We start from the raw sequence: 21,563 nt of genomic DNA on the forward strand, positions 1-21,563 counted from the left end.
AAATGTATAGAGCATATAAAATATTTCTTTGGACCAGTGTATTTCCTGATTAACAAATGTATAGAGCATATAAAATATTTCTTTGGACCAGTGTATTTCCTGATTAACAAATGTATAGAGCATATAAAATATTTCTTTGGACCAGTGTATTTCCTGATTAACAAATGTATAGAGCATATAACATATTTCTTTGGACCAGTGTATTTCCTGATTAACAAACGTATAGAGCATATAACATATTTCTTTGGACCAGTGTATTTCCTGATTAACAAATGTATAGAGCATATAAAATATTTCTTTGGACCAGTGTATTTCCTGATTAACAAATGTATAGACCATATAACATATTTCTTTGGACCAGTGTATTTCCTGATTAACAAATGTAAAGGGCATATAACATATTCCTTTGGACCAGTGTATTTCCTTATTAACAAATGTATAGAGCATATAACATATTTCTTTGGACCAGTGTATTTCCTGATTAACAAATGTATAGAGCATATAACATATTTCTTTGGACCAGTGTATTTCCTGATTAACAAATGTATAGAGCATATAAAATATTTCTTTGGACCAGTGTATTTCCTGATTAGCAAATGTATAGAGCATATAACATATTTCTTTGGACCAGTGTATTTCCTGATTAACAAATGTATAGAGCATATAAAATATTTCTTTGGACCAGTGTATTTCCTGATTAACAAATGTATAGAGCATATAAAATATTTCTTTGGACCAGTGTATTTCCTGATTAACAAATGTATAGAGCATATAAAATATTTCTTTGGACCAGTGTATTTCCTGATTAACAAAGGTATAGAGCATATAAAATATTTCTTTGGACCAGTGTACTTCCTGATTAACAAAGGTATAGAGCATATAAAATATTTATTTGGACCAGAGTATTTCCTGATTAACAAATGTATAGAGCATATAACATATTTCTTTGGACCAGTGTATTTCCTGATTAACAAATGTATAGAGCATATAAAATATTTCTTTGGACCAGTATATTTCCCGATTAACAAATGAATAGAGCATATAAAATATTTCTTTGGACCAGTGTATTTCCTGATTAACAAATGTATAGAGCATATAACATATTTCTTTGGACCAGTGTATTTCCTGATTAACAAATGTATAGAGCATATAAAATATTTCTTTGGACCAGTGTATTTCCTGATTAACAAATGTATAGAGCATATAAAATATTTCTTTGGACCAGTGTATTTCCTGATTAACAAATGTATAGAGCATATAAAATATTTCTTTGGACCAGTGTATTTCCTGATTAACAAATGTGTAGAGCATATAAAATATTTCTTTGGACCAGTGTATTTCCTGATTAACAAATGTGTAGATCATATAACATATTTATTTGGACCAGTGAATTTCCTGATTAACAAATGTATAGAGCATATAAAATATTTCTTTGGACCATTGTATTTCCCGATTAACAAATGTATAGAGCATATAAAATATTTCTTTGGACCAGTGTATTTCCTGATTAACAAATGTATAGAGCATATAACATATTTGTTTGGACCAGTGTATTTCCTGATTAACAAATGTATAGAGCATATAAAATATTTCTTTGGACCAGTGTATTTCCTGATTAACAAATGTATAGAGCATATAAAATATTTCTTTGGACCAGTGTATTTCCTGATTAACAAATGTATAGAGCATATAAATATTTCTTTGGACCAGTGTATTTCCTGATTAACAAATGTATAGGGCATATAACATATTTCTTTGGACCAGTGTAATTCCTGATTAACAAATGTATAGAGCATATAACATATTTCTTTGGACCAGTGTATTTCCTGATTAACAAATGTATAGAGCATATAAAATATTTCTTTGGACCAGTGTATTTCCTGATTAACAAATGTATAGATCATATAAAATATTTCTTTGGACCAGTGTATTTCCTGATTAAAAAATGTATAGAGCATATAAAATATTTCTTTGGACCAGTGTATTTCCTGATTAACAAATGTATAGGGCATATAACATATTTCTTTGGACCAGTGTATTTCCTGATTAACAAATGTATAGAGCATATAACATATTTCTTTCGATCAGTGTATTTCCTGACTAACAGATGTGTAGAGCATATAACATATTTCTTTGGACCAGTGTATTTCCTGATTAACAAATGTATACAGCATATAAAATTTTTCTTTGGACTAGTGTATTTCCAGATTAACAAATGTATAGAGCATATAACATTTTTCTTTGGACCAGTGTATTTCCTGATTAACAAATGTATAGAGCATATAACATATTTCTTTGGACCAGTGTATTTAATGATTAACAAATGTATAGAGCATATAAAATATTTCTTTGGACCAGTGTATTTCCTGATTAACAAATGTATAGAGCATATTAATTATTTCTTTGGACCAGTGTATTTCCTGATTAACAAATGTATAGAACATATAAAATATTTCTTTGGACCAGTGTATTTCCTGATTAGCAAAGGTATAGAGCATATAAAATATTTCTTTGGACCAGTCTATTTCCTGATTAACAAAGGTATAGAGCATATAAAATATTTCTTTGGACCAGTGTATTTCCTGATTAACAAATGTATAGAGCATATAAAATATTTCTTTGGACCAGTGTATTTCCTGATTAACAAAGGTATAGAGCATATAAAATATTTCTTTGGACCAGTGTATTTCCTGATTAACAAAGGTATAGAGCATATAAAATATTTATTTGGACCAGAGTATTTCCTGATTAACAAATGTATAGAGCATATAACATATTTCTTTGGACCAGTGTATTTCCTGATTAACAAATGTATAGAGCATATAAAATATTTCTTTGGACCAGTATATTTCCTGATTAACAAATGTATAGAGCATATAAAATATTTCTTTGGACGAGTGTATTTCCTGATTAACAAATGTATAGAGCATATAAAATATTTCTTTGGACCAGTGTATTTCCTGATTAACAAATGTATAGAGCATATAACATATTTCTTTGGACCAGTGTATTTCCTGATTAACAAACATTATAGAGCAGATAACATATTTCTTTGGACCAGTGTATTTCCTGATTAACAAATGTATAGAGCATATAAAATATTTCTTTGGACCAGTGTATTTCCTGATTAACAAATGTATAGACCATATAACATATTTCTTTGGACCAGTGTATTTCCTGATTAACAAATGTAAAGGGCATATAACATATTCCTTTGGACCAGTGTATTTCCTTATTAACAAATGTATAGAGCATATAACATATTTCTTTGGACCAGTGTATTTCCTGATTAACAAATGTATAGAGCATATAACATATTTCTTTGGACCAGTGTATTTCCTGATTAACAAATGTATTGAGCATATAAAATATTTCTTTGGACCAGTGTATTTCCTGATTAGCAAATGTATAGAGCATATAAAATATTTCTTTGGACCAGTGTATTTCCTGATTAACAAATGTATAGAGCATATAACATATTTGTTTGGACCAGTGTATTTCCTGATTAACAAATGTATAGAGCATATAAAATATTTCATTGGACCAGTGTATTTCCTGATTAACAAATGTATAGAGCATATAAAATATTTCTTTGGACCAGTGTATTTCCTGATTAACAAATGTATAGAGCATATAAATATTTCTTTGGACCAGTGTATTTCCTGATTAACAAATGTATAGGGCATATAACATATTTCTTTGGACCAGTGTAATTCCTGATTAACAAATGTATAGAGCATATAACATATTTCTTTGGACCAGTGTATTTCCTGATTAACAAATGTATAGAGCATATAAAATATTTCTTTGGACCAGTGTATTTCCTGATTAACAAATGTATAGATCATATAAAATATTTCTTTGGACCAGTGTATTTCCTGATTAAAAAATGTATAGAGCATATAAAATATTTCTTTGGACCAGTGTATTTCCTGATTAACAAATGTATAGGGCATATAACATATTTCTTTGGACCAGTGTATTTCCTGATTAACAAATGTATAGAGCATATAACATATTTCTTTCGATCAGTGTATTTCCTGACTAACAGATGTGTAGAGCATATAACATATTTCTTTGGACCAGTGTATTTCCTGATTAACAAATGTATACAGCATATAAAATTTTTCTTTGGACTAGTGTATTTCCAGATTAACAAATGTATAGAGCATATAACATTTTTTTGGACCAGTGTATTTCCTGATTAACAAATGTATAGAGCATATAACATATTTCTTTGGACCAGTGTATTTAATGATTAACAAATGTATAGAGCATATAAAATATTTCTTTGGACCAGTGTATTTCCTGATTAACAAATGTATAGAGCATATTAATTATTTCTTTGGACCAGTGTATTTCCTGATTAACAAATGTATAGAACATATAAAATATTTCTTTGGACCAGTGTATTTCCTGATTAGCAAAGGTATAGAGCATATAAAATATTTCTTTGGACCAGTCTATTTCCTGATTAACAAAGGTATAGAGCATATAAAATATTTCTTTGGACCAGTGTATTTCCTGATTAACAAATGTATAGAGCATATAACATATTTCTTTGGACCAGTATATTTCCCGATTAACAAATGTATAGAGCATATAAAATATTTCTTTGGACCAGTGTATTTCCTAATTAACAAATGTATAGAGCATATAACATATTTCTTTGGACCAATGTATTTCCTGATTAACAAATGTATAGAGCATATAAAATATTTCTTTGGACCAGTGTATTTCCTGATTAACAAATGTGTAGAGCATATAAAATATTTCTTTGGACCAGTGTATTTCCTGATTAACAAATGTGTAGAGCATATAACATATTTATTTGGACCAGTGAATTTCCTGATTAACAAATGTATAGAGCATATAAAATATTTCTTTGGACCATTGTATTTCCCGATTAACAAATGTATAGAGCATATAAAATATTTATTTGGACCAGTGTATTTCCTGATTAACAAATGTATAGAGCATATAAAATATTTCTTTGGACCAGTGTATTTCCTGATTAATAAATGTATAGAGCATATAAAATATTTCTTTGGACCAGTGTATTTCCTGATTAACAAATGTATAGAGCATATAAAATATTTCTTTGGACCAGTGTATTTCCTGATTAACAAATGTATAGAGCATATAAAATATTTCTTTGGACCAGTGTATTTCCTGATTAACAAATGTATAGAGCATATAAAATATTTCTTTGGACCAGTGTATTTCCTGATTAACAAATGTATAGAGCATATAACATATTTCTTTGGACCAGTGTATTTCCTGATTAACAAATGTATAGAGCATATAACATATTTCTTTGGACCAGTGTATTTCCTGATTAACAAATGTATAGAGCATATAAAATATTTCTTTGGACCAGTGTATTTCCTGATTAACAAATGTATAGACCATATAACATATTTCTTTGGACCAGTGCATTTCCTGATTAACAAATGTATAGGGCATATAACATATTTCTTTGGACCAGTGTATTTCCTTATTAACAAATGTCTAGAGCATATAACATATTTCTTTGGACCAGTGTATTTCCTGATTAACAAATGTATAGAGCATATAACATATTTCTTTGGACCAGTGTATTTCCTGATTAACAAATGTATAGAGCATATAAAATATTTCTTTGGACCAGTGTATTTCCTGATTAGCAAATGTATAGAGCATATAACATATTTCTTTGGACCAGTGTATTTCCTGATTAACAAATGTATAGAGCATATAAAATATTTCTTTGGACCAGTGTATTTCCTGATTAACAAATGTATAGAGCATATAAAATATTTCTTTGGACCAGTGTATTTCCTGATTAACAAATGTATAGAGCATATAAAATATTTCTTTGGACCACTGTATTTCCTGATTAACAAAGCTATAGAGCATATAAAATATTTCTTTGGACCAGTGTATTTCCTGATTAACAAAGGTATAGAGCATATAAAATATTTCTTTGGACCAGTGTATTTCCTGATTAACAAATGTATAGAGCATATAACATATTTCTTTGGACCAGTGTATTTCCTGATTAACAAATATATAGAGAATATAAAATATTTCTTTGGACCAGTATATTTCCCGATTAACAAATGTATAGAGCATATAAAATATTTCTTTGGACCAGTGTCTTTCCTGATTAACAAATGTATAGAGCATATAACATATTTCTTTGGACCAGTGTATTTCCTGATTAACAAATGTATAGAGCATATAAAATATTTCTTTGGACAAGTGTATTTCCTGATTAACAAATGCATAGAGCATATAAAATATTTCTTTGGACCAGTGTATTTCCTGATTAACAAATGTATAGAGCATATAAAATATTTCTTTGGACCAGTGTATTTCCTGATTAACAAATGTGTGGAGCATATAAAATATTTCTTTGGACCAGTGTATTTCCTGATTAACAAATGTGTAGAGCATATAAGATATTTATTTGGACCAGTGAATTTCCTGATTAACAAATGTATAGAGCATGTAAAATATTTCTTTGGACCATTGTATTTCCCGATTAACAAATGTATAGAGCATATAAAATATTTATTTGGACCAGTGTATTTCTTGATTAACAAATGTATTGAGCATATAAAATATTTCTTTGGACCAGTGTATTTCCTGATTAACAAATATATAGAGCATATAAAATATTTCTTTGGACCAGTGTATTTCCTGATTAACAAATGTATAGAGCATATAACATATTTGTTTGGACCAGTGTATTTCCTGATTAACAAATGTATAGAGCATATAAAATATTTCTTTGGACCAGTGTATTTCCTGATTAACAAATGTATAGAGCATATAAAATATTTCTTTGGACCAGTGTATTTCCTGATTAACAAATGTATAGAGCATATAAAATTTTTCTTTGGACCAGTGTATTTCCTGATTAACAAATATATAGAGCATATAACATATTTCTTTGGACCAGTGTATTTCCTGATTAACAAATGTATAGAGCATATAACATATTTCTTTGGACCAGTGTATTTCCTGATTAACAAATGTATAGAGCATATAAAATATTTCTTTGGACCAGTGTATTTCCTGATTAACAAATGTATAGAGCATATAACATATTTCTTTGGACCAGTGTATTTCCTGATTAACAAATGTATAGAGCATATAACATATTTCTTTGGACCAGTGTATTTCCTGATTAACAAATGTATAGAGCATATAAAATATTTCTTTGGACCAGTATATTTCCCGATTAACAAATGTATAGAGCATATAAAATATTTCTTTGGACCAGTGTATTTCCTGATTAACAAATGTATAGAGCATATAAAATATTTCTTTGGACCAGTGTATTTCCTGATTAACAAATGTGTAGAGCATATAAAATATTTCTTTGGACCAGTGTATTTCCTGATTAACAAATGTGTAGAGCATATAACATATTTATTTGGACCAGTAAATTTCCTGATTAACAAATGTATAGAGCATATAAAATATTTCTTTGGACCATTGTATTTCCCGATTAACAAATGTATAGAGCATATAAAATATTTATTTGGACCAGTGTATTTCCTGATTAACAAATATATAGAGCATATAAAATATTTCTTTGGACCAGTGTATTTCCTGATTAACAAATGTATAGAGCATATAACATATTTCTTTGGACCAGTGTATTTCCTGATTAACAAATGTATAGAGCATATAAAATATTTCTTTGGACCAGTGTATTTCCTGATTAACAAATGTATAGAGCATATAAAATATTTCTTTGGACCAGTGTATTTCCTGATTAACAAATGTATAGAGCATATAAAATATTTCTTTGGACCAGTGTATTTCCTGATTAACAAATGTATAGGGCATATAACATATTTCTTTGGACCAGTGTATTTCCTGATTAACAAATGTATAGAGCATATAACATATTTCTTTGGACCACTGTATTCCCTGATTAACAAATGTATAGAGCATATAAAATATTTCTTTGGACCAGTGTATTTCTTGATTAACAAATGTATAGAGCATATAACATATTTCTTTGGACCAGTGTATTTCCTGATTAACAAATGTATAGAGCATATAACATATTTCTTTCGATCAGTGTATTTCCTGATTAACAGATGTGTAGAGCATATAACATATTTCTTTGGACCAGTGTATTTCCTGATTAACAAATGTATACAGCATATAAAATTTTTCTTTGGACTAGTGTATTTCCTGATTAACAAATGTATAGAGCATATAACATTTTTCTTTGGACCAGTGTATTTCCTGATTAACAAATGTATAGAGCATATAACATATTTCTTTGGACCAGTGTATTTAATGATTAACAAATGTATAGAGCATATAAAATATTTCTTTGGACCAGTGTATTTCCTGATTAACAAATGTATAGAGCATATTAATTATTTCTTTGGACCAGTGTATTTCCTGATTAACAAATGTATAGAACATATAAAATATTTCTTTGGACCAGTGTATTTCCTGATTAGCAAAGGTATAGAGCATATAAAATATTTCTTTGGACCAGTCTATTTCCTGATTAACAAAGGTATAGAGCATATAAAATATTTCTTTGGACCAGTGTATTTACTGATTAACAAATGTATAGAGCATATATCATATTTCTTTGGACCAGTATATTTCCCGATTAACAAATGTATAGAGCATATAAAATATTTCTTTGGACCAGTGTATTTCATAATTAACAAATGTATAGAGCATATAACATATTTCTTTGGACCAATGTATTTCCTGATTAACAAATGTATAGAGCATATAAAATATTTCTTTGGACCAGTGTATTTCCTGATTAACAAATGTATAGAGCATATAAAATATTTATTTGGACCAGTGTATTTCCTGATTAACAAATGTATAGAACATATAAAATATTTATTTGGACCATTGTATTTCCTGATTAACAAATGTATAGAGCATATAACATATTTCTTTGGACCAGTGTATTTCCTGATTAACAAATGTATAGAGCATATAAAATATTTCTTTGGACCAGTGTATTTCCTGATTAACAAATGTATAGAGCATATAACATATTTCTTTGGACCAGTGTATTTCCTGATTAATAAATGTATAGAGCATATAAAATATTTCTTTGGACCAGTGTATTTCCTGATTAACAAATGTATAGAGCATATAAAATATTTCTTTGGACCAGTGTATTTCCTGATTAACAAATGTATAGAGCATATAAAATATTTCTTTGGAGCAGTGTATTTCCTGATTAACCATTCTCTGGGCACATATCCTGTGGAGAGGCTGAGACAGAACAGGGTATTAAGATGCAGGGTTAATTCCTTTTGGAGCTCACGTATGACACAGCCTGGGACACCATCTGGTCCCATGGAGGCAGTGTTTTTAGCTTTAGATAGAGCCTTGTTAACCAACGTATCAGTAATAATTGGACTTACACAATCCCCTGGAATGGTAATAGGCCCTGTAGGTGGTGGGGGGGAGAAATTTGCACTGAACCTGTCAGCCAAGATGTTGGCAATGTCAGATGGGTCAGGGTATTTTGTTCCATTTTGTACTATTTCAGAACAGACCTGAGCGTTGCCATTTAGGTTTTTGACGTAGCCATAGGAGGCCTTATGGTTATCCTTGGCATCCTTGGCAACTTTCTTTTTGAAATTAGCTTTAGTTGACTTGATGAGGGCCATCAATTTCTTACTAAAGCTGATCAGGGATGATTTTTCTACTTGAGATTTGGCCTTTTTTTGTATAAATCTCCTCCTTTTATTGTAAAGTTTGCTTATGGCTGGGGTCCACCAGACTGGTTTCTTCTTGCTTGAGGAAGGAGTCTTGGTTTTATTTGGGATAGCACAGTCCATGCAATCCTGAAGATGCATATAGAGTGCCTTGGTGTAGGATTCCGCATCCTGGATATCATTATCCTTCTGCAAGGGAATAGTGAAGCTTTCTACTTCGGATGCAAGTAGTTTGAAGTTTGCTTTGGAAAGGTTTTTGACTATGTTTTTTTTGACTGGGGGAGGTGGAGGGGTGAGGATGTCCAGGGTTATCAGTTTGTGGTCGGATCTGACCAAGGAGGGAGTGATAACAGGTGTGGTACAGTGGACGCCCATATTTGTAATGATTAAATCCAATATGTTGTCCCCTCTAGTGGGGGAACATACCAGTTGTTCGAGGGCATTTGAATTTATAAATTCTATGAATTGCTGAGCATAGGAGTTGGAACATTGGTAGTTCACCCAGTCTATACCAGGGTAGTTGAAATCACCCAAGATTATGGTGTTGGGTAGGACCTTTATATTTTCCAATGTCTCAAAGAATGCAGAGTGAGCATCTTGGGGCATGGTGGGCGATCTATAACCGGCTATGACTTGAAATGTGGTTTTGCCTGCTGATAGTTGCACATGGATGATCTCTAGGGCATCATGCTGCACTACTAACCTGGAGATATGGATATCCTTGATGAATATGGATAAACTTCCACCCTTTGTACTGCGATCCGGTAACTGAAGCCGGAAGGTATGATATGAATTGTAACCTGGCAGTGCTGGGGTGCTCTCTTGAGCCTTGAACCAGGTTTCCGTCACTGCACAAACATTGATTTTCTCCATGCTGAGGAGAGCCTCGAGTATGTGCATTTTGAGGTTGAGACTTCTGGTGTTGAGTAGCATTACCCTTAGTTTTTGGTTACCTGTGCTGGTTACGGTGGTTGGTTTGTCCTTTGAGCCTTGCCTAAAAAAGGCACTATGGGGACGGCAAGAGCCTTGGCCAGTATTCAAAAACCTAGGTGTGACAGGTGCAACCCATCTCTGGCAAAACAGCGAGGCTTGTCAATCATGTCATCCCAGGCAGACAGACACTGGATCCCCTTAGAATGAAACCAGAAGCTTAGCCAATTGTTGAAATTGATCATTTTGTCTTTGTATTGTGGTATCATTCTAGGTGAAGGTAGTATGCTACTCAAGGTCAGGGTCATACCAGCTTGGGCTACATGAACAGAGAGCTCCTCAATGCCCCTTTTCATGTAGTCCAGGGAGGTACGTCTTAGATCATTCACACCAACATGTACAATGACAGCTTCATATTTGTACTTGTTCTGGAGTGACCAGTGTATTTCCTGATTAACAAATGTATAGAGCATATAACATATTTCTTTGGACCAGTATTTCCTGATTAACAAATGTATAGAGCATATAAAATATTTCTTTGGACCAGTGTATTTCCTGATTAACAAATGTATAGAGCATATAAAATATTTCTTCGGACCAGTGTATTTCCTGATTAACAAATGTATAGAGCATATAAAATATTTCTTTGGACCAGTGTATTTCCTGATTAACAAATGTATAGAGCATAGAGCATATAAAATATTTCTTTGGACCAGTGTATTTCCTGATTAACAAATGTATAGAGCATATAAAATATTTCTTTGGACCAGTGTATTTCCTGATTAACAAATGTATAGAGCATATAAAATATTTCTTTGGACCAGTGTATTTCCTGATTAACAAATTTATAGAGCATATAAAATATTTCTTTGGACCAGTGTATTTCCTGATTAACAAATGTATAGAGCATATAAAATATTTCTTTGGACCAGTGTATTTCCTGATTAACAAATGTATAGAGCATATAAAATATTTCTTTGGACCAGTGTATTTCCTGATTAACAAATTTATAGAGCATATAAAATATTTCTTTGGACCAGTGTATTTCCTGATTAACAAATGTATAGAGCATATAAAATATTTCTTTGGACCAGTGTATTTCCTGATTAACAAATGTATAGAGCATATAAAATATTTCTTTGGACCAGTGTATTCCCTGATTAACAAATGTATAGAGCATATAAAATATTTCTTTAGACCAGTGTATTTCCTGATTAACAAATGTATAGAGCATATAAAATATTTCTTTGGACCAGTGTATTTCCTGATTAACAAATGTATAGAGCATAAAACATATTTCTTTGGACCAGTGTATTTCCTGATTAACAAATGTATAGAGCATATTAAATATTTCTTTGGACCAGTGTAATTCTTGATTAACAAATGTATAGAGCATATAAAATATTGTATGATAAGTATAAGAATCACTCAGAGGAGGTTAGAAAGGATATGGATGAGAGCTTGGATAAGCAATTCACAAAGAAACAATGGGAGGATATATGTATGTCTTGCAAATATGCAGCAAAATCTAGAAGATTTAGGGTTTTTGCTTGGAAATGTTTACATAGATATTGTTACACCCGAAGTAGACTCCATAGAATTTTTCCTCAGGCAGACAGCAAATGTTGGATGTATGATGGAGAAGAAAGAGGTACCTGGGAATATATTTTCAGGGAGTGTTGTGGGTTGGCAGATGTTAAGGATTCCCTGTCAGATGCATTGTTGGAGATACTGAGTGGACGGATTGGTGTGACGAGCGAGATGATTTTTCTGAGCTATATTACAGAAACGGAATTGCCTAGACATGTTAAGGCCTTGCTGTCTCTAATTATGGTGGCTGCCAAAAAAGCAATTACTAGAAAATGGAAATCAAAATCTAAACCAACTATAGTAGAAGTAGTGAATATAGTAACAGAGATAAAACAATTGGAATTGAGATCTTTAGAAAAGGGTAGGAATAACCACATAGGAAAAATGGGAATTGTGGGAACAATACATACAGGGGAGGAATGAGATTTAAAAGAAGGCAGGACTTAAATGAGCTATGTAATGTTTGACTGAAAATGGTTGGGTAGATTATAAGTGATGTATGTTTGCAATTGGGAGTGTGCCAGTATGGTTTATGATGTAAAATGCTTGTAACTAGGATTGTCTCAGTGTGGTTTGTTTTCATCTATATACATGTATGATTGCTTAAGTTGTGCTAGCTTAATAAAGATGGTGCTTTTTAAAAAAAGGGGCAGGAATTGAATAATTTATGTAATGTTGCTTAGATTATATTACCTACATCCACAGGAGTTCCCCAAGGATCAGTACTTGGCCCTCTGCTCTTCAACTTATTCATTAACAACTTTCACCTCTCCATCCCTGAAGCCTCAGTCATCCAATACGCAGATAACTCCACTGTCATCTGCTCAGCCTCCTGCCCCTCCAAACTTCTACTTAATACCCAAACGGCCTTCTCCAAAATTGAATCATGGATGCAATCGCATCACTTGGCCCTAAATGCCAACAAAACAAAGCTAATGATATTTACTCCCACTAAAACTTCCCAGTTCCACAAAGTCCAATTTTCCATCAAAAGCCACAATAACACCCCTCTTGAAATCGTTCCTAGTACCAAACTACTTGGCATTACCATCGATGAAAACCTAAAATTCGACTCCCACATCCTCTCAGCAATCAAAAAAACCCACCAGAAAATCGGCCTCCTCTACAGACACAACTACTACCTTACTCCATCTTCCCGTCATACCCTTGCATCTACCTTCCTTCTCCCCTCTCTCTTGTACGGTGCTCCCCTATTCTCCAACCTACAACTTGGACTCCGTGCTAAACTTGAGGCCTGTTACAACAAAATCTGCAAATTTGCAACCAATTCTAAGAACTCTTCCCATCACTGTCACTCCCTACACACCCTAAACTGGCTAGAACTCCACAACCACCTAAAGTACCTACGACTTACAACAGCCCACAAACTCATCTTTAAACCAGCAGAATGCCCCTCTCTTGCTAAATCTCTAACACCCTACACACCTACCCGTACCCTGAGATTCACAGGCCAAAACCTCCTGCATGCACACAAACCCATCCACCCAACTGGTAAACTACTACTATCCCACACTATAGCCAAACTATGGAACAATCTCCCCACACCACTACGTAATATACCTAACCACAACAATTTCAAATCCATGCTTCTCTCCCATCTCTCCTCCAAATGGGAATGTCCTTCACATGCTCCCACCTAAAACTCCCACACTACTAACTCCACACCTAAATCATCATTTCTTTGCCTACTTTAACTTAATTCAGAGATCTTGCTCAGAACACCTTTTCATAAATCTTTTGCATGCATGCCTCTGGCCTACCTTACTCATATTCTCAAACTTTCATTGTTTGTTTTTCTTATCCATTGTACCCATAATATTGTTTTCCTCTGTAATATTGTTAATTTGTCTCTATTCGTATGTATTTGTATGTCTGTTTGGGGCTTTTCCCCTAGGGTCTCCACTGAAAAAGGGTAATTCTTACCCAGCTGGACCAACCCGGTTAACAAATGCAATAAATAAATAAATAAATAATATAGCAATATATGTGAAGTATAATGTTTGTTAATGTTAATTTGTTCATACACTTTGATTACTTTTGTATAAATGTAAATTTGCCTATGTCACAAGTGATAATTCAATAAAGTTGTTTAAAAAAAAACAGATGTATAAATACATAAATAAATAAATAGTTTTTACAGAATGCAATAAATCCTGTAGTTAAGTGCCCTGGTAGTTTTGCAGACATAGTAACACTGGTATCCTGTTAATGTTGCATGTATCCTCTATATGTTGCCAATATATGGCATCTGCTACTATGTAATTTGTGATTGGTGACACTGTTGGGTCATCATTCTGGGGAGGGGAGACAGAGTATGGTTGTGCTACTATGCTGCTGTGCACTGAGGTCTGCTCGGAGATGGTGCAAGTGCTGTGTGCTTTAAATATTTACTTTACACGTGTACTTTGTTATTACTGCTGATGTAGTTGCTCAGGCCAGCAGCTTCCATGCTCACAGAGACATGAGTTTTAGTTTTTGTTGTAGTTAGTCTAAAGTCACTGCCCTCTATTTTATTTGTACAGTGGCACTGTTTACTCTGCGGAAGTAGGGTTGTGTATTGCATTCAGTGTTGCCAAACGTCACCTCCACAGCTACAGCAAAGTTATACTGCTTTGTGTACAAGTTATGTTAGTGAAACGTAATGTGAATTTGACAGAGTATTGTGAATTTGGTAGCGCTCTAGAATATGTTTAATATCATATGGTTAATATCATGGACCAGCTTTATGCAATCAGACAGCTTCAAGCAAATTCCAATCCAAACAGTTTCAAGAGAGCTCGCTGGATTCATATTTTTCAAAAACATAGATTGTATCTCAATATGCTATTATGAAAAAAATATATATATATCTATATATCTATATATATATATATATATATATATATATATATATAAAGATTATCACTTTTTTTACTATAACTTGACAGAATTGGAAGCCTGGACTTGGAAAGAGTCAGACTTTGCCATAAGAAGAGGCTAAAAACAGCAAAAGTATAACTGGAAGTGCATAAGGAATGGTTAAAGGAAGCTTTACTTACTAGTCACAGGGGCCATTGATAAAAGGTAGACAGCTGCTGTGTACCTGGCAGACAAAGACTGTTTGCTTTTAAAAAGCACTTCTACTTTGATTAATATTTAGCCAGAAAAGGTGAACCAGTAACATTAAGAGCACATCTGTTTTTCTTATTTTTATCTGCACTTTGCAGGGTCATCTATGTTCATCCTTATACCAAGTTATGGTATCTGGAATGAAAGGATAGTAGTGAAGGCCAAAATGATGTTAGGGAGCATAGCATGGTGACTGCATTCTACAGATACTTAGGTCACCCTTCTGAAGGGCACTGATAAATCTACATGGAGATTTTGGTGTCAGGAGATACTTCGCTAGGAACACAAACATTAGAAGAGTGACAGTGTCTTTGGCTCGTTTAACACCTACTGATCTTCAAGAAGCTTGATTGCCATAATCCCAAGCTGATATTAGGCATGAGGATTATTTTAGCAGGAAGTTGTGGAATTTCTGACTGTAAGGGCTAGCTTTTTCCATAAGTTCTCCCTGTGGTACATTAAAGGCACAAATGTTCACACTGAACTATTGCAAACATAGGTCTACAGAGTAGACATGTAGCCTGTATGAAACAGAGTAAAATGACACTTGCTGAAGCCCTTCTGAACATTTATGACTATTCCATTTCAGAATCATATTTTCTGGTTATTTTTAGGTGACTTTGAAGACTATGTAGAACATTGATATATTCAGTAACAGACTGTATTGTTGAGGCACAGCTTGGAATAATCCTCACTCTTGAGTGACAAGCTATGGCCTTTAGAATTAAACATGTAAAGGGATATGTTTTCTCATATTTGTGGACATTCTTTGGTCAAAATTAAGATTGCTGCTAACTTCAGTACCTACAGCTTAAATGACTGTCTAACTTTCTATAATGTGACCATTTATTTTCTAATCATGACTTGTGTCCTTTTCGTCAAGTGTCTAGATTGTACTTTTAACAATATTAATGGCATGGTCATTACTACTACACCAGGCAAGTTTTTTTCATAGGCCGTCTTATAGAAATTTGGGCTGTTTATTGAAGTAATGAACTAGTTTGTAAACATCTACATAGCTTGTTACCCAAAGCTCATTTCCCAATTTTAAATCTGAGAACAGTCCAAAGAGAAATATTGTTCTACTACAGTGCTTGTGATACCACTGTCAGCCACATCAAGATGGACAGATAATCGGGTCTATATTATCATATCGCACACTCAGAAGAGCGAATGACAGATAATTGACCCCATTTAAGCGAAAGCTTAAAACATCGAAAATTCAGAACAGTGATTATTTTCCAATGGAAAACAATCACTGTTCCGAAAAAAAAAACTGTCAGACATTACTTAATGTGGGGGGGCTTTGCCCGCCACACCCCCACTACTTAAATATATCAACTCTGAGATTGCACTACAGTGCCGAAAAGGCAAAGTAGCGAAAGCGGCCAAATGAATTCTTTCCCAGGGAAAGAATTCGCTGAAAAGCCACTTCGCTATTTTGCCTTTTTGCACTTTACAGTTCGACAAAGATGCATTCGACAACCTGCATCTGCGACAGCATAATAGGGAGCCGATAATCTTCCAACCTGACTTGTCGTATCCTATTGCTTAACCAATGAATGATGCATGACTTGGCATTTTATGCTTTTTATTTGTTAATTATTCCATTACAGGGAATAAACAGTGTTGAATGCTTACAGTGGTGAAGATAAGAGGCAAGTGTCAGTCCTTCGAGTGCTTCTTTTATTTCTTTAGAGAATGCCACAAGATGCAGAAAGCAATATTTCCTGCTAACAAACCTACACTCTTTCATGACTAACAGATATAGGTTCTCTTGGTTGTTTTGGGTAAGAGCCATCATGACTGTATCCATGATACACAAAATACTAATCATCCTGTTGGGCATAAAATGTATTAGTCTAACATGCTCAGCCATTATGGATTGATACTACTGTAACCGATAATCATAGGTGAAGGAAATGGAGGAAATGCTAATATTTTGCTTAACATAATTCAGAGGGTGCTTAGCTAGGTGGCAGATGTGCAGAAATAGAAATGAACTGGTGTTCGTCACTTCTCTAATTCATCAAAACATGTCCATTTTAAGTAGTGAGATATCTCAGAACAGTAGAGGTATGGAAGTTTTTCCTTATGTATGCCACCTTAGAGGTATTATATTTTCAAATGCCAGAGCGTATGGTGGGTTCTCCCTCTTACAAAAATGTTTTTTTTTTCTAATTTAAAAATATGAGTTGACAATTTTTTTATTAGATTGAGTTCACACAAAAATAAATAATTGATGTTTAACAATACACCTGGTTAGATATTCTTTTTTTTTTCAATAAACATTTTTATTAAATTTCTTGATTCTTTATGACTGATTAAAGGGTTTTTAACTTGGGTATCACATAGTATTAACTGGTAGGTAGGAGACATACAGTTTATTTTATTTTGCATTCCTTTATTTTCTGATACCTGCTTTATTCTCTTTGGGGTCATAGGTGAGCTGAACCTTATCCAGCATGGAAGAGAAGATGAGCAAACACACACATACACACACACACACACACACACACACACACACACACACACACACACACACACACACACACACACACACACACACACACACACACTGGACTTGAACTAATCTGTAATTCTGAAGACTGCTAATTCACCTATAATATGTGTTTGGGATCTAGGAAGCACATGGAAATTTCACACATTGAACTAATAAGTAAGTTAATAAACCCAGCTATTTTAGAACGTATTCACTCAGGGCACTTTACATGCAATATATATGTAAAACAGATACTAACCATTTTTCCTATCATCATGACATACGGTCCGAGGTACTTGTTCACTCCAAAGATGTCTAATACACGGATGTACCAGAAGATGATATCCACACAGTATATCACACGTCCATAACCCTTATATGGCTCATTTTGCAGGCGAAGAATAAATCCAATTGCAAACACAGAGATAGCTACAAAGTCAGTGATATTCCAGTACTCTTCTAACCAAACTTTAATCTTCTGGTTAAGTTTACCTGGCTCTGACATGAGAATCTGCAGTTAAAAAAGAAATATTAAACGGGTGTTATACGTTCCTATATTATGAACAGATGATGCAAACTTTCAGTCATTTTTGAGGATAATGATATTTAAATTTTCATCCATTCATTGGTGATAAATCCGAAGAGCAAGAAACCTACTGATATTCATTTCTCAGGTATAAAACTTTACTTTCAAGGTAGCTTCCAATTGCCTTTTGTATCAGTGACTTTCTGCTCAGGTACTTGCTTTGTATTGCATGCCTGGCTTGGATTTGTCTATGAACACTTGTATCAGAACAACCACCAGCTATGAGTAAATCATATTTTTGTATTGCTACTAATTAAACATTATAATAATAAATGCTGTGATATACATTTCTCATCTCAGTCTTTTTCATAGCTGCAGCCATTTTGACTCCTAGTCCTACCTGATGTTAGAGTTAGCAAAGCCAATATATTTCACTACTGCTAAATTTGTATAACAATATTTTCTACAGATTAAATGTGGCATTACCTAAGGGGAATGGGGTAAGCATGCTAATAATGAATTAAGTGGTCCACTATGAATCTTGTTTAATCAACACACATTTGTTCAAAACTGACACATTTACAATCTTTGAAGGTCACTAGGCAAAACAGTCAAACTCCCAAAGTAACAAAACACCAAAAAAAAAATTATTTGTAAGAGGACAACCCCTTATGATGTGGATAAGGAGAGTCTTTTATGTTCTTCAAGCCAGCTCTTTACAGGTACTTTGTATTCAACTTGCAATAGCAATTTTGTTTAGTTTGCTATATATCTTATACATATATACATACATATAAATGTGGATAAAATGTTTCATATTAGATCTGATAAGAATATGTTTCTAAGAAGGTATACAGATATTTGTGTTTATCTCCACTCTTACTTCCATCATTAAGTTATTACCACACAACTAACATCATCAGGCATTTTCCATTACTCTGCCTACATCATCAATCACCGTAACACCCTCATTCATGCTTAAAAAAGAAAAAAAAACTTCATATACTGTTATTATGTTAAAACAGGAACACATGCAAACAAACCCCACAGAAAGAATTACATCTACCAAAAATACCCCTGCAAGTGCAATCTAAGTTTATTAAAATAATATATAAATTTTAAAAAGTAATAAATTAAAATAAAACAGTAGCTGAAACTAATTGGGGAATGACACTGCAAACAAATCAGATTCAAAACTAAAAGAAAAATAAACTGATTACTTCAAACTAACTGAAATACATAAGTACCTCAGAAGTGGAGTTGAACACCATCCACAAGACAGTCCACTCATAAAGTGACATAACTTTGTGCAAGAAATTATTCAACAAAATATGTACAAATTTACTCCATCCCATCAAAATGAATGAGAAACTATAATCCAGACTAGAAAAATGGAATAGGTGGGGTACTGGATTAGGACACTCCCCAAGGATTAAAAAAAAAAGGTTCACCACATGCGTTAATTGCCTAGTGCAGCTTGGTCAATTAGCACAGTGGCCAGAATAAGTCATAGGAGAAGTATGGATTATAACACCAAAAAGACAGGTACAACTGCAATGAAAAAGAGATCTCCATTTTACCATTTTAGTATTCACAAATTCAGACATATCTTCACAATTCTCCCCTTCCAGCTGTCCAATAAATATCAGCTTATTTCTGCAAGCCTTATTCTACATTACATACAATTGTTGTTCTACATTTTCTGCTTGGCCACTTAGCTCTTACAATCTACTTTGCATTTCATCCAGCTCTTGCTTGGTAGTTATTATAGTGATCTGTTGGTTATGTAGGAACTCAACATCACCAGCACCAGCATCTGTAGTATTCTTATTTACCCTTCCAACAGTTAAGATAAGCACCCTCATTACATTTATAAAATCCATTTGAAGCACTTCTTTATCATTTACCAAATGGTATTGTGGTGGCCACTACTTCTGTCTATTCTCACTTTAAGATTCATCTGTCTGCAGGGTAATTATCTTCGGATGTTTTTGTTTCCTTTCATTCTAAAATATCTATAAAGTTAAGCTATAATTTGAAATTCTTTGGCAATGAAACCTTAACATCATATCAAGATGACAGTACGAAAGTGAGTACTTTTGAGTCATCACCTTCCCATATCCTACTCCCAGTAATCACAGAACTGTAATGCCACAGTTTTGGACATTGTACTGTACCTTGCAACAGTACTAGAAGCAAATACCAGTAGAATGTGTATGCTATGATTCTGTGATGTAAGAATTTGCCTTGAAAAGTCACTATGCTGGATTCACGAAGGCTTGCACGGAGTGTAAGAGACGTGCAACACTCCATGCAAGCCTCGCGATCCAGGAACAGCCCTAAACTCCGTGTAAGAGACCAGCTAAAACGTCTCTTACACGGACTGGGCGTGGACATGCAAAATACCTCACTTGCAGCCGAAAGGTATGCCAGTGAGGTATATTAGCGATCCACGAAGTAGAAACCAGCCCGTATAAGAGACGTTTTAGCTGCAGAAATGTACTCAGTTGACAACTGAGATGTTTCTACAAATTCCACAACGGAGCCATGTCAGCTCCAAATAAAGTGCATATGTCTCAGGCAGCATGCCAATGGCCAAATATGTGGCCATTGGCAAGGTAACCGATGCAAAAATAATAAAAATATAATTTTTTTCGGCGATGTTTAAACCCAGCGCAGCCAGCAAGCGGGCTCGCTGTATAAAAATATAAAATGAAGGTTATAAACCCACAAATGTGGGTTTCATGCAATACATGGAATGACAATGCAGGGACCAGCAGACCAAAACAACATGGCCACCGTTAGTGGTTGCTAAGGGGAAGCTGAGAATAAGACATGTAACTAAGCATTAGTAGGCAATCTCATGTAAATGAGGGTTAGGATACTGAATCTCACAGTCACATAGCAAATGAGCACAGTCTGAGTAGTGTAAGAGATACATAAGGGGAGGAATAGAGAGTAGGAGATAGGTGACATCACAGGGGAATGGTAGAAAATGCAGTTCATTGAGGTCAGTGTAACATGACAGATGACAGACACAGATCATGGAAAAGGTGTGCCACAAGATAAGTCAGGGAAAGTCAAAGAAATGGAAGGTGTACACTGTTACTTACACCAAAGTTTCTTGCTGGGCGTGCATGCGCATGTGTGAAGGAAGGCAGTGGGGGGGGGGATG

General features: G+C 33.6%; 1 protein-coding gene across 1 annotated transcript in view; it reads right to left on the reverse strand.

The window, feature by feature from the left end:
* TRPM1 (transient receptor potential cation channel subfamily M member 1) overlaps positions 1-21,563 on the reverse strand; it is an 841,064-nt gene that overhangs the window by 287,736 nt on the left and 531,765 nt on the right. Inside the window, exon 19 of the mRNA XM_044078483.1 lies at positions 18,122-18,373. Within this exon, the coding sequence (XP_043934418.1) occupies positions 18,122-18,373 (252 nt within the window). The remainder of the gene's footprint in view (positions 1-18,121; positions 18,374-21,563) is intronic.

Source organism: Protopterus annectens, chromosome 7.part1 (genome assembly GCF_019279795.1).
Source record: "Protopterus annectens isolate FY-2018-M chromosome 7.part1, PAN1.0, whole genome shotgun sequence".
In the NCBI taxonomy this organism is placed as follows: Eukaryota; Metazoa; Chordata; order Ceratodontiformes; family Protopteridae; genus Protopterus; species Protopterus annectens.